Raw genomic sequence first — 15,129 nt, 5'->3', positions numbered from 1 at the left:
GGGATAACCAGCTGGTTTGGTTCTCAGAGGGGCGACTCACTCCCTCTCATCACTAATATCTCACTGAATTAAATCCTTTCAGACCTCTTTGACCTTATTTCTCCAACTTTTTAAAACACATGGATCTGTTTCAGGGTCATCCAAAAAAAAAAATCAGCTCAGCCATGTTTGACACCACAGGAAATGAAGAAGGTTGAAAGTTTTTGCTTGTTCTCTCAGGATCGAACATTGTAAAGGCAGTACACGTCCTTAAACACCAGCCGAACTACACTGCTTGAACATTTTACTCAGAACTGCTGATCCTCACATTTTTATTTCCTACGTTACATAACAGTATTTCCTCCACTTTTTTAATGAACATTTCAGAAGTATTTCAGTGGAGATGTAACTATCAACTTCCTCCCTGCAGCTGATAGATTTGATCCTGCTTCGCCTTGTCTCACATTTGGTGTTACACAAGGTTCAATCCTCGGTTCTCTATTATTCTCCCATTACATTATGTCTAATCTGTTATTTTGTAAAGTATGAGCAGAGGTTCAGATCCAGCCAGCGACCTTTGTTGCATGTAACAGAGAGCAGGAATAATAAATCTGAAGTTAGCATCGCCCCGGTTCCCTCGACAAAAAGTAGCTCTGTGGCAAACACAAGCTGATGATACTAAAATCAGCAAGATAATCTTCACAAATGAACATCAGTTAATGATTTTAGAGGCGTAAATGAAACCAAAGTAAAAAGCTAATGTTAGACTATAAATTAACTACGCTGTGGTCGCATGAGTTCAACGTCACCACCACCGATCTTCATCAGCGTTAGTTTTTTTGTCTGACTGCAGATAAAATACATTAATTTGAAAATGCGATACAACACTCTCCCTCTCTCTGTCTGTCTGTCTGTCTGTGGTCTCACTCAACGTCCCACCCACAACACTATCTGATCAATGAAATAGCCGCTCAACACTGAATAATCTGAACATGCCAAGTAACTGTTAACTAAGGTTATCAAATAAAGTTAGTGGAGTGTAAAGCAGCAGAAAATGGAAAAAACTCAAGTACAGTATTTGAGTAAATTGTAGTTCCAGTTATTGGTATAAATTTGGATTCCTAATAATCGATATCGCTCTGAAGAAAACATATCAATCAATCTACAAGTTGTAAAGTTAGAGTTAGATGGGTTTTTAACTCAAGTCTGGCTGTAGAGCGAGTAGACAAGTCCCTTCAACTCCCCCCGACAACCTCTGTAGTCTCATTTAGACAACCGCTAAACGTTTTTAACACGTAAAAGCTTCAAAATGCAAATTTTGTATTTCTAGTTGTAGAACAAAACATGTAAATCTCTTGAGCTTGTGTTAACCACAGACCGTTTTTCAGGCATTTTAATCAAATGCCCGTTCAAAAAAATCAAGACGAGGGAAGTGGAAGAAAAACGTATTTCCTGGTTTTAGGCTTTGCTGCATTTCTCTATACCGCTCTCTCTCCTGTGTTTCCTGTCTCCTTCTGCACTGTCGCTGCCCGATACAAAATAAAAGTAAAAAATGCCAAACAAAGGAGTCTTTTGTGACGACTGAAATTTGGCGTTCATCTCGTTGCGTTCAGACAACTATATGCAGCTTTTCCACCAAGACGACTCAAATTTCATCTGCTCTTCACTCTCTGCCCGTTTTGTTTGGAAATTTTAATGACAACTTTTAAGGCACAGTGACTTCTGGCCCTCCCTCCAGGGCTCAGCACAGCCTGAAGTGCTGCTGTTTTGTTCTGCGGTCTTGGCAGCCGAGTGACTTTTGCCGTCAGAGATGCCAGGCCTTGGATCGCTCTGCTGGAAGAGCTCAAGCCAAGTCTGATCAGTACCCTCAAAACCAACGTGTGCACATGATAAAATACTCTTCTAACATCCTCCTAGGCCGGTTTTTTAATTCTGAGTCTCATTGAGTCTTTTTCTAACATGCCTATTTTGTAAATCAACTTGTAACAATCGTATGGAAAAATGTTATAAATAGTTTATTATAATCATTAATATTATGTATAATAGTTTGCATTTACATTTAAAAAATAGCTGATGTAAACTTCTAAAGGTTTTTTCAAAAGTCTTCTCGGGGAGGTTTTATGTAATGGTCCCAAATTTGTCTTCTGGGGGGTATACAGGTTTTAAATCAGCAGAGACTCCTGCTGAAAAACAAATAGCTTAAAACTAAATTACCATTCCACTGAGGGTAACACACTTCTGTTATATTTACAAAACATGGTGTTGACTTATCTCCTTTTCTGACAGCCAATTTGTCGGAGCTCCCGATGAGCCACAACAAACAAGTTAAAAGACAAAAACAAGCAGGATTTTGGAGAGAAAAACAAAAAACAAAAGGAGAAGGAGAGCTGGAGTCCTGTGGTCTCGGTGTTGGCGTCTGAATTATTCTGTGTTTCCCTCCAGAGCAGTTCATAAATAAGCAAGCAGAGTCGAGTTAAGCATCTGAAGCCACCTCGTCGTCAGGTCGGAGCTGGTTCTGGACCTCCGCTCGGACCAGAGAGAAGAAAACAAAGTGAAACTATTATTAATAAATTTGCTGGATCAGTTTGAAGTCCACCAGGTAGGATTTCATTGTACACCAAGCTACAGTGTCCTAGAGGGTTCAGAGGGGATATAGGGACTTTTTTTTTTGGAGTATTTCCCATCCTGGGACAAGTCACAGACACTCCCTTGGTATCGTCTCCTCCGTCCCTCCTTCCTCTAATACAGTCTTCAGTTTGAGAGAGTCTGTCTGCGTATACGCGCTCTGTATGCAGGCAGCTCACAGGTTCTTGGTGTTTATGTGAGTCTTGTAATGCTTCGTCAGGTGGTCGCTCCTCATGAAGCGTTTCTGACACTGGCTGCACTCGAAGCGCTTGTCTCCTGTTGGGGAACAAAGAGAAGGTGGCAGGTTGTGTTTTTATGAAGGGGAAATATTTTAAACAAGCTCTGAGCAACACAACATCATCGTTTAGCAAGACTATAAATATTTATTGTAGCTTTTACTTGGCGCTAGAAAAAGAACTTTAAAGTGAAGTTTTACAAACTTCTGTATTTGAAATGAATGATTTTAAACCACCACTTTAAAGAGGAGTAACTGTGAAGTCATTAAACTGCACCCAGCTCATCAGTGATGGCTTAAATGAGAGGAAACCAAAAGCTTTGTGCAGTTTCCTGAGCAGACAGACCTGTGTGCGTCCTGGCGTGTCGCTGCAGCTCGTCGCTGCGTGTGAAACGTTTCCCACAGAAAACCCAGTTGCAGACGAACGGCCTCTCGCCGGTGTGCAGCCGGACGTGAGCTCTGAGCAGCGACGTTTTCCTGAACGTCTTCTCGCAGCCGGGGACGTGACAGATGTGCTTCCTCTTCCCCACCTCCCCGGGCCTGCAGAGCGTCCACACAAACAGACCCAGTGAGACATACAGGCTTCATTTACACAGGACATTCAGTATCTACAAAGAATTAGATTTGTATTCACTGTTTTATCTATTAAACGAGAACAGCATTATCTCCTTATCCCACATGATTTACTGAAAAACAGGTGATTATTTCTCAAAATGGGCAAAAAAAGGGCAGGAACCTTTTGTCTGCATCTTTACAGTTGGGGCAGGTGCAGGCCATCCGTCGCTTCTTCTCTCCTGGCTGGCCGGGCAGCTCCAGGGTGAGGGTCTGGTCTACCTGGATGGCCTGCTGGCCCTGCGTTGTTGCCAGCTGGAGCCCTCCGCCCTGCATCGTCTGGACCGTGAGGTGCTGCTGGCCTGACAAACACACAGACAGACACGCTGTAAGAGACACAGCAGGGCTCCGGGCCAGAGCAGCCAAGTTCCTCTGAAAATTTAGACTACCAGATGACCGGCCGTCTAATGATTAATGGTAACAATACCATAAATACACAGATATGAAAACAAAGAGTTGACAACATATTCAAAGCAGAAGGAGCTTTTATTAGAAACTGGCCGATACCCAATGTTTAAGAAACAGATACCAATATGAAAGAGAACAACTGGAGAAACTGAGAACTGAAACAAGAAACTGAAACAAGTCCAGCTGCCTGTATTTTGCCAACATAGCACAAAATTTGAAGTTATTTGTTTGTATTATTGAATTTTCTTATCATCTCTTTGTGGATCTTTCTTTGCTTTTTCCAGTTTTTCCATTCAAGCTATTCTGTCCTCTGGGCCTTAAAAGAAATCTGTGAAGTTGCCTTGCACTTTGCTTTTACAATCCCGGGTCTCTGACTCACCCCCTGCGTTGGTGATGGTGACAGGAACTCCCTGGACTTGGACCCCGTTGATGCTGATCGTCTGCACCGCCTGAGCTGCTGAGGAGAGCTGCGACGTGTTCAACGCTATCATCCCCCCCGCCGGAGCGATTTTCGCCAGAGTCCGTTCCTTCCTTCCCCCCGCGAGCGCCCTCTTCGTGCCGGCCGGCGGCGAGGTGGTGGTGGTGACGACCGAGGTGGTGGGTGTCGTTGTCGTGGATACCGAGTCCTGGAGCTGAACAGACTGCCACTCGCCCGCTGCTGTTTTGAAGAGGATCTGAGGGAAGAAAATGCCAAACGGACGTCTGAAGTTTAATTTAAACTGCTCTGAACAGTGTGATATAGGTTTGTGCTCTCTCCCTGCATTCCCTCAAAGCTTCACACCGCCGTTATAATATGTTGAGATTATCGTTACAACGAACAAAAAACGGAAATGCTCAGTAAACCTTTTTGGATTTATTGTAAACAGGGTTTTTCTGGCTCAGAATGGTCCTTTGGGGAGTGACTACACACAACAATAAGCATAAAGTTAGGTTTTGTTGATATAGCTGAAAAATGTAGCAGTTAAAGGTTTAATTTCAGTCAATATAAGAGATAACTAATAATACTGATCATTTTTAATTATCTGTTTTAATGAAGACCTTGAAAAAGAGGTTTATTTAACTTCTTTTTCTTTATAAAATTCAGTTCTACAATAGAAAAGTTGTTTTTGTTATTGAAATTAAGATCGTTAGGACTTTCAAATGTGTTTTGTGTCTATTTGTCTTCATGTTGTTTTCTTATTTACTTCTTACTACTACTTATTCTACTTATACAACCCAAGAAACTGTCTGTGGGTGATCATAAAACTACTAAATGCCAACGCTGAAGTTCATCTCCGAGTCCAGCAGTTAAGTCAAGTCAGTTTAAGTGAAGTAACTTTCACTATATTCACCCAAAACCACAAAACTGGGTAGCTAGTCTCACATAGCCAGACCTTCGACCTGCCCTTTAGTGTCCTCACTGTCTGTAAGCTCCACGCTGCGTCGCATGTCGACGGCACAACCAAAAAAATACACCTTTAAAATTACGGGCTGTTCAAGTGTCACTCACTTCATTGTAAAGCAGCTTAGCTCTTGCACTGATTTTGATTTTAATCAGCAATGTGTATTTGAATGAGTCAGCAGTCAGGGTTGATAAAACTGCTTCACTATACAGTTCTGAAGTGAAGTGAGTGTGTGTGTCTGGATGGATACCTGTGTTGGTGTCGGGTCCGTCTGGGTGACCTGCAGGCTCGAGGGTATTGACTGTCTCTGTGGGACGGGTGGTAGCGTGGCCGAGGCGGCCTGCACCACCTTCAAGGCCTGCTGGGGGATCTGAACCACCTGAGACTCCGGTTTGGACTGGACCAGCTGGACCTGCTGCACCATAGCTGGCTGCCCGGGGCTCTGTACGATCAGCAGGTTGTTACCTGCCTGCAAACACAGAAGACAGGTGAGGTTATCCTCAGGCTGTTAGCCTACGCTCACACCTGGAGTGGTGTGATAGATTCAGTGTGCAAGGAAGCAGTCGACCCTGTAATGGTTCAGTTACAGGACAACAAATTAATTAGCTCATGTTTCTGACTGATCTTTTGGCCACTTGAGGGCAGCAGAACAAACTGAATACAACACAGACATTAAAAACATGTTAACATCACACATGTACGTCCTATATTCACTCTTCTTTTAGTTTTGTCTGACTGAACACCAGAGAAATATATCCAGCTCTTTCTCTGCTAAATGCTCCACTATGTTCACTTTGTTGTTCTTGGCCGGCAGCTTTTAGAAAACAGCTGCCTGCTGAAGCTGGAAACAACACTGACGAGGCAGAGTGAGCCAAAATAACAAAGTTAAAGTTGTAAAAACCAAAACAATAAAAGATTCAACTGCTCAGTAGTGGTGAGAGGAAACTGCAGCCAGCTAATAATTCTCAGTGACTTTGTTTTTACAAGCGACACATTTAATCCATCTACCTCTAAAATAGATATTAGAGGAACTTGACTTAGGACGTGTATTTAGCCAACTACAAAGTACTGTATAAGGCCGGGCTGCGCAACACACACTACATATCATCACAGCATATCATTAAGGTCATTGTGCCAGAGGAAGCAATGCAGCACCTCACATGATTTCACTCACGTGATCTCAAGAGGAAGCAGATGTAAACAAAATGGAGACTGTAGGACAAGAACTCGCTGCAGTAATGCTCATACATTGTAGTGAGAAAAAACAAAAGCAGAACAAGGAGTTTGTAATATCAAGTGTAATCGTTCAGATTTTAAAACCTAAACATCGAGGCGGCCCGATGATTCTGGAGCAGTTCAGGAGTTTAAGACCAGGTCTGTAAACCCCTCACATTACCAGATCATCTGGGCTGAACATCGGGACCGACCAAGTTCCTCAAACCAGATTTCTCCTCTGGTAGTCAGGAGGAGTGAATCAGGGTTAAATCTGCCTGATACCTCAGTAGTGTGAGCCCGGCCTAAGCTGGGTTCAGTCAGTTAATCTATTTCTTAGCTGACAGAAAATAACCTGAAATCTTTGAGTTGTAATACTTAATAAAAGTGATTCTGTATGTGAGAATGTAATGCTTGTATCTGTAACTCCACTGTCAACATTTAACTGCTGGCTAAACTCTCATTATCTAACTTATCGGCGAAACTCGAATTTAGTTCATTTGGTCGCTGATACTGCACAATAATAAATCTTGTGTGTATTATCATACAGGTGAAGTTGTGTATCTTGTGTATCAGAAACAGTCTGACAGAGACATGTTAAGGTTGTTCAACACAGCACTTGATGCGTGTAGTTCAGTACGAGCTGGTGATAACTAACAGAAAGTGTGTGCTCTGTTGTCAGATGTACCTGTATGATGTTGTCACCAGCCTCTATCAGGATGGTCTCCATCTGCTCTGGAGGTGGGGAGGCAGCCTGTGGAGGAGGAGGAGGCGGAGCAGCTAGAACCACTTTTTTCTTCCTCCCTCGTCGCCCCTTTCCCGGAGTGGGAGGTGCAGCCGCCGTCTCTGTGATGATTTGGGTCCCGCCCACCTCTCCGGTCGCCACATTGAGCGGCAGCGTGAGCCCGCTGGGTAGCTGCACCATGTTTGCAGCAGAGTTGTTTGGCTTGCGTAACTTGGGGGAGGGTTTGATGGCTACAGTCTTCTGCGGTGTGACCGGGGTGGCGGCGGCCGCGGGGGCCGGTACGGTCATGGGAGTGGTGATGATGGCCTGGTTGGTGCCTGGGATGAGCTGGATCTGACCTCCCTGTGGCATCACCTGGATAGTCTGGGCCCCCTGGATCTGCGGCACCACCTGGTACTGGATGTTGGCGGGGGCCGCGGTGTTGGTGCGGGCCGGGCTCTGCTGGATGGTGAGCACGATAGGACTGCCAGGCGTCGTGGAGCCCAGGCCGGCAGGGAGCTGAATCACATTGCCCTTGGCTGAAAGGAAACCCAGGTTTTTGGGCGGAGCGGGGGCGATTGGAGCCGGCTTTATGGGGAGGAGCCTGCGAGGCTGAGGCTGTGCTGGAGGAGAGGTGACAGGAGCCTGAGCAGCAGGAGGGCCGATTTTACTACAGGTGGCAGCCAAGAGGGCCAGAGGAGAGGGCTGGGTGTCCTGAAACACAGGCCAACACAACGGCTCAGATACAACACACAGTCTGCACTCGAGCTGCAACGATTAATCACACAATGATCACAACATTCTCTGATTTCAGCTTCTTGAATGTGAATATTTTCTGGTTTCTTCACAACGTGTGCTAACGGCATGAGAGCACCTGATGCATCGTGATGTTGGAGGCTTGCTGTCTGTTAAATATGCCTTCAGTTACGTCATGTAAACAAACCACAGACCTGTCAGCTGTGGTCAGACTAAAGACTTAAACACTCGAGTAAAAGATTGAATGAGTGAATTTGCAAAGATAGCCCATCTTCCTATATACTGTATGTAAACATGATGTTTAGATGTTTCTCTACTGGAAATGACATACGAATTAGAGATGCACCGACTGCAACTGGGCATATCTGGCACATTGGCTGATTCTGGTACCTAAGCGGTTGACTGGTGCACCTCTAACATAAATGTATTGGGGGCAGTGATGGACTAAAGAATAGAGAGAAGCGAGCTTGTGATGAGAAGGTTGCCAGTTCGAATTCCCGGACTGGCAGGATAAATGTGGATGGGGAAAGGGAAAGCCAGCACTTGCTGCTCCCTCATTAACATCACTGATGTGCCTTTAAGCAAGGCCCTTAACCCCACCCGCCCCAGAGGAGCTGCTCAGCGGCCAACAGATCAGACTGTGAATGCGTAACTGTGTGGACGTGTGGGCAAGTATTTGTAATTTGTATTGTCAGTTAACACATTTTTAAATTGGTTAAATTCCCACTGGGGATTAATGATCAATCATTAGCGTCCCTTTGTTAGCTTTTGGAGTTATCAGCTGCATCTTCGGTCAAGCTAAAGAGCTGTGAGATGCAGCTGAGAGCTCCAAAAAGTCTGCAAGTTTCTGTTTGTCTTCAAGGTGACAGTGTCTTCAGCTAAATGTAAAGAGATATTCTGACTAGAAAACAGACACATTTAACTTAAGATTTTACATTTTGTTGTGATAAAACAGTATTTTTTATCAGGCTGCTTCACTGCATCAGATCACACTTCACGTGTAAATCGAGGTTCATTAATTTCAAACGAGACAATCAGTCGCTCAGTAGGATCCCTGTTAAAAATGTTCCTACAGTGTGCAGCGGCTTGAATGCATCATGGATTAATAGACATTATGTAGAGAGAGCAGAGGGAGAGAGAAACAGTGCAGAGCAGACAGTAGCAGGACACGACATCCGGCTGTTACTCACTTGTGTGGAAGCGGTGGAGGGCTGGAGGTATTCACTGGGACTGACAGCAACAGTGGTGGCCATACTGTCCTGTTGTTCTGGAAAACACACAGACACAGCAGAGTCAGATTCAGGCGGCCTGCGGCATCTATTTTCAGTGGTTAGGTTGTTCAAGGACAACGCAGGACATTCCTACAAAACAGAAACAGATCTAAGAAAGACAAACTCTCTGATCCCTCACCGTGATCACCATCAGTCACACATACGAGATCGTTAACACACTAATGTAATGTAATGTCTATTAGGTTGCAAATATTTACACGTCGACGTATCTGTCTTCACCACAGATGCACAGTGTTGAAATAACTCACGTCTGAAAGCATTAATGGATCCCATCTTAGAGACCAAACAACTAAGTTATCAACTGAGAAAATAACGGACAGATTAGTGGACAATGAAAATAATCGTGAGTTGCAGCTCTGCAGACTTTTAAGTTTCAGTTTCAGTTAGAAGTTAATGTAAAAAATAAAAGGGGAGTAATGATCCACTACCGTGATGGAGAAACTACCTGGAATACCTATTTAGTTTCTGCAAGTTTATTTCCGTACCATAAACAACAGCTGTCTGTGAGAGGAAAAATAACTGAGAAACCACCTACAGTAATACAAAGCAGTACAAAGACGTGTAAAATCACCAGTATGCGCCTGTGAAACAGCACGTCTACCTCTTTTATACGATGTAATCAACCTTCCAGATGCACAGATCTTTTCAGTAAGAACTTCTGTGTGTACCAGATAATTATTTTGTTATATTGATGGGATTTGTTCAATGTAATGATAATCTAGATAATGATCACTCTTTTAAAATTGTGTGATAAACATTTCCAGAACAGGTGCAGCACGTGGACCTTGTGATGTAAAGCAGCTGAAAACATTTTCACAAAACTTCCACTCAGGTGTTTTTTCATGGATTTATCTAACTGTCCATGGCAGCTTTGGTATTTGGCCCTTGAGACGTACAAGCAAAGAGATATGTGACAAACAATTATCAAGCTACAGGGGATGATTCAGACGCTCTCCAAGCAAAAGAGATGCACAAATGGACTGCAGTCAAAAACATTATGTGAGGAAAAGAGTGAATTTATTGACATTATATTTCTGTTGAGACGGTCACAGCATAAGTACATTCAGGGCAGGCTGCCCAGGCGTTTAAGGGCCGGCTAAATCTTCACTACCAGCAGTGCTGCTTAACAGCCAAAACAGTTTGATGCTGTTAATGCTCCAGGTGGAGTGCCACACTAATCATCTACACTGAGTGACTTCATCCACTGGTCATTATTGACTGAACTGAAGTACAGTTTGTGATGTACAAAATGAAATCACAGTTTTATAAAAAAATAATAATAAACTCTGAGATAAATTCAATGCAAAAGAGAAGTTTTTATGTGTGGTTTTATGCACCAGCAGTGCTCAGGGTGTATTTTAATGTCATCATTCAATAATGTGTATCCCAAACTGATGTATTAATATTTGTAATATTTAGTTTAGCTCGAGGCTCGTCGGCTGGCAAACACTCGTAATCAAACAGCAGGTGACACGTAATCACATGACCGTGTAAGAGCGCTGCTCTGGCAAACCAGCGATAGTAGTGAGAAGTGCAAATGCTGCTGGGAAACAACTGAATCATCACAGATCCACTCTCACTGCAAGAGAGGCTGATTTCATGAACACACCGATGAGCGTGTAAGTGAGGAGGTCTGTGCCTCTAAAGTGCAGAAGTAATCTGAGTCACACACAGAGCATGTTTGGGTTCTTTTTAAGTATAAATACTTTGCAATTTTAAAAAGAAAAATAGCTCACAACATAACAACACTTCCAGCTGCTCTAAAGGGATTTTCAGAATCCTCAAAGGTTTTTTCTGTCAGTCTGAATTAAAACACATCATCTGCACCAGGATAAAATAATATGTGCCTGGAATGTCCCGTTGCTTCGCATAGCACATCTTAAGAAGTGATATTTTTCTATGAATATAACAGCCTGACCAATATATATCAGTATCTCAGTATATGTTGTACAATAAGTGCCAATATTAATACTTTTTTGTTTGTTTTTTACAGAGCAAAATGCAAAAATGAGGCTTGAGGGTAATTTATATTTATCAATTTCCTCGTGAAGTTTCCTGTTTCGGTGCACAGATGATATTTTGGTCAATACATTTTATTGCGCAACTGTAAAATAATCCTGTCTCCATAACATATCTTTGTGTTTGATAACCATATTTGAGGGATAATTCAAAAAAACCGTGTGCTTATGTATATATTGTGTGTACATAAGAGTATCGGCACGGATATATTTTACTCCTTAATATCTGTACGGACATCGGCCACAATCATCTGATGTATATTTCAAATAAAACAAAGTAGCATCAAGATAGAAACATCTAACTGATAGTGAGACAAACTGCACAAGGACGAGTCACTTGAAGATAGTTAATCACAGATTGCCATGAATGCATTTTTAAGAAAACATACACTCAGGGTCTCTCACTCCAATGTTGTGGCTCCTTAGCATGTAGCAAGTAACACATGAAAAAACACCAAAGTTATTGATTGTTATAAGGAAGCTGTCTCTCAACAAGACACAAAGACAGACACAAACTAAGCTGTGCCTCTGTGTTGTGGCTGCTGAACAGCTCACCACACAGGAACCGTTTCCTCTATTAGCCCCTGCCTGGCTGCATTATTAAGTGAAAGTGTTGTGCATTCAGCTGTGGCTCACGGTGCCTAAACTTCACTGTCAAACCACAAAAAACTTTCACACGGGGATAACTCAGCCTGCTGAGCCACTAATCTCTCCTGGCTGAGACACATTTATGGATTTACAAACGTGGATGGCTGATTACAGAGCTGCTGCACGAAGCACAGAGCTTCACAACAATGAATTTAGCAAATTTCACAATCATCACAAGTTGTACGAGTGTGTCTTTAAGCCCTGCCAGTAAAGCACACAGAGGGAAAAAAACAGTGCGGCCTCAAAATAGCGCCGCCATCAAACACATACTGTTGGTTTGCTTTGCTGTGGACAACCACCAAACGTTAGCGAGCTTGCTAACTAGCAATACTAAACCGGGGCAGGGTGAAGTGGCTAGCCTAGCTAGCTTAAGCTGATTTGGTTCGTGTGCAGCTTAGTTTCTACTAATAAACGAGCTAAGATGAGGCCGTTATCTGAATCGTCTAGACAACTCTGTTTTTTTATTGTGGAAAGTCTGAGTGTGGGGAATGCACGGCCAGACATGGAGAGAAAACAACAAGTAAAAGACTAGCTAGCTAGCTACATAGCCTACACTAGCATATTTGGCTAGCTGACGCGTAGCTAGCAAGTCAAACTCTCTTTGATAACGTTACAGAAAAAGGCAGCCCTTTTCCGGAAGTGCATTGCTTATTTTGATACACACAACTGCCCGAGTCTCCCTAAAACATACTTATTCGTAGCACATACTGCCCAGTGCTTCTCTGCTCGACGCAATATAATGTTTTACGAAGTAGAATGTAATATAAACACCAATGTTTTAATTCCTACCCACCGCTCATGACGACATTCGCTCTCCGCGAGCCTTGAAGACCGAGCCCATGGAGGAATCCGCCCGCGCTCCTGCACCAATCCACGGACAATGGCCCGTTGACGGAAGCCCGCGTCGACCAATCAGCGCGAGGTGTCCGTGTGATTGAACACCAACCGGGCCAATCGCAGCGCGGCGTATTTGGACGTCGGTCGATGGATGACGGTTCGACCAATGGGATGTCGAGATCGTGCGACGAGGGGGCGTTTCCGCAGAGGAACCCAGCGCAGGCTCCGGCCCAATTACAGCGGGAATCCAGGTTCACTGACGTCCCCGGCGACCAATGAGAGCAGCGAGGGGCGGATCCGCGAGGACGAGAATGACAACCGTGCTGATCAATGAGCTTTGAGTCGGTACCGTGTGACCTGTTTAAACTGGGCCGTGCTTTATTATGAGGAGCAGTCAGCTGCGAGGGTCCAGAGTCAAGAAGTCTACTGAATCCTCTTTAAAATTCTGTTTTTATTCTACTGGGTCCAATAAAATCTCCTGTGGGAATTTTCATCTGAAGAGGTTTTAATTACTTTATTAATTTCCACAGTTTTATTTTATATATTTCACCTCCTTTTATAGATTATACCTCATATCATACTGTGTAACTTCATACTGTACCACGTCAGACTGCACATCATGTCACTTTATTTCCTCACGTGTCACTTTAACTTGCTATTTACAGCACAGAACATCTTGAATGACTCTTACTCTTCATATAACACTTGTAGTTACCTCCTTTTTATGTTATTTTTGTGTTTATTTATCTTTATCTGTCCTATTTTAATTTGTGTTTGTGCTTACCTACTTGCTTCTTTGTCCTTGTGCTGCTGCAACACTTGCCCCTCTGGAGATTAATAAAGGATTATCTTATCTTGCTTTGTCGTGTCCCATCTCATCTCATCTTATCTTTCATTGTCTGTCTTGTCTTATCTTGAATTTCTTTAAAAAAAATAAATCCTGTAAGACTTTTTATCCCCTTTATCAGAAAAATGGTTCTTCACCGTCATTTTGTTTTTATTTCTATTGGATCTTATGTATCCTTTAAACTTCTTGATTTCTTTTGCAAGAATTAGTTATAGGACTCATATCTTATTCTAAATCTTACTTGACGATGATGTATTATTATAAAGCATGTTAATTACAAACAGCTTGTTGTAGTAGCTCTCGCTCTGCCTGTTACTGACTTGTTAATTACTGTGTAGTTAACGACAGACTCACCTGGCTCTTCTCATAAAGGATCCTTTCATGCTACTGACACCTGGCTCAAACATGTCTGGTGTGCAAGCTGTTGTCCAGGTGAATGCTTTTGTTATATTCAATACAACCTGCACAATAGGTTGTAGCTTGACCCTGAGAGGCCTCGCAGAGTATTTGGCTCCTGCTTGTGTAATAACAGCTAATCCAGCAGTGGATACAGTGTTATAGCCACTGGTTTAGTGAAATCAGCAACACTTTGATGCCAAAGTCCCAATGATTATTATACTGTAATACAGTGACATGAAAAGTGACGCTCACAGTGGCGGCAATATAAGGACAAGTCTCCAAAAGCCCCTAGTACCCACATTAATTTGAAAAAAAACTACATTTACAACCTTTGTTAAGCTGAAACCTTCACTGTAGCTGCCGAGCTAAACGTGTCATCACTGCGTCTGAAGTGGGTGCTCGAGTTCAACCGCATGTCAAGGGTGTAAATAATGATCTTTCAAATCATTCTGGGATTTCAGGGCTTCCAGAGACTTGGATAACGACCTTTATGGAGCCATTTCACAAGTCTCCAGCTACTTCGGTTGTTTGAGGATGCTTACTGACGACGAAACTTCATCTGTGTGTGAGGAGATAATGACTGGATTTTCATTTTTTGGCCGAGCTCTCTCCTTAAAATCTCCAATACTAAACCTTAAACAGTGTGTGTTGTTGCTTTTTTTCTTTTTTCCAGACTGGTGACTTGGACTCAGACCACGTTTGAACACTGAAGACTTGGTACTTGTCTGTTTGGTTTGGTGTCGGGCCACAACCCAACCAGAAAGGCTGACATGATCCCGGCTTCCACCCTGCAGAGGAAACGCTCCAGTCGTGGCTGTCAGTCCCATCCGTCGTCAACATCCGCTGAGCTTTGCCCGCAGCACTTTCAGCCAACATGTAGGCTACGATGAGCCGTCCCTCTTTCTCATTGGATCACTCTCCGTGGCTCTTTTCACATCCACAATGCATGTGGCCCTTTTCATTTAGGCTTTTCCTCGAAGAGTGCACTTGACCTTATTCACATCCAGTCGTCTCCGTTCCTCCCCGGTGCATCCTCTTCCCTTGCATCACTGCGAGGGCTCTTCAAAGTGCTCGGGAAACGAGAGTCCTGCTTTTAGCTAAACCACTTTCTCCCTCTCCACCTCAAGCGTGCTATAGCTGGCGGTGGAGGATGCA

At 43.4% G+C, this 15,129-nt stretch overlaps 1 protein-coding gene across 1 annotated transcript; it reads right to left on the bottom strand.

Annotated features, from left to right (window-relative positions):
* Nucleotides 1–1,975: 1,975 nt before the first annotated feature.
* sp2 (sp2 transcription factor) lies at nucleotides 1,976–12,724 on the bottom strand. The gene is made up of 8 exons (XM_073464993.1): nucleotides 12,685–12,724; nucleotides 9,124–9,200; nucleotides 7,142–7,891; nucleotides 5,492–5,710; nucleotides 4,239–4,533; nucleotides 3,576–3,753; nucleotides 3,186–3,379; nucleotides 1,976–2,880 (listed from the first exon to the last, which is right to left on the bottom strand). Exons 1-8 carry the CDS (start codon nucleotides 12,689–12,691, stop codon nucleotides 2,780–2,782), a joined length of 1,821 nt encoding a protein of 606 aa, XP_073321094.1. The 5' UTR covers nucleotides 12,692–12,724; the 3' UTR covers nucleotides 1,976–2,779.
* Between the last annotated feature and the right edge of the window lie 2,405 nt (nucleotides 12,725–15,129).

Source organism: Pagrus major, chromosome 1, assembly GCF_040436345.1.
Source record: "Pagrus major chromosome 1, Pma_NU_1.0".
In the NCBI taxonomy this organism is placed as follows: domain Eukaryota; kingdom Metazoa; phylum Chordata; class Actinopteri; order Spariformes; family Sparidae; genus Pagrus; species Pagrus major.
This window is presented reverse-complemented; position numbering and strand designations above follow the sequence as displayed.

Bases quoted from the DNA above. Each gene is read 5' to 3' on its own strand.
- sp2 (XM_073464993.1), bottom strand. The intron at 7,892-9,123 runs GTGAGTAACAGC...CCTGTGTTTCAG, and splicing joins CCTCCACCGCTTCCACACAA to GACACCCAGCCCTCTCCTCT. The intron at 2,881-3,185 runs GTCTGTCTGCTC...GTTCCCCAACAG, and splicing joins ACACGCCAGGACGCACACAG to GAGACAAGCGCTTCGAGTGC.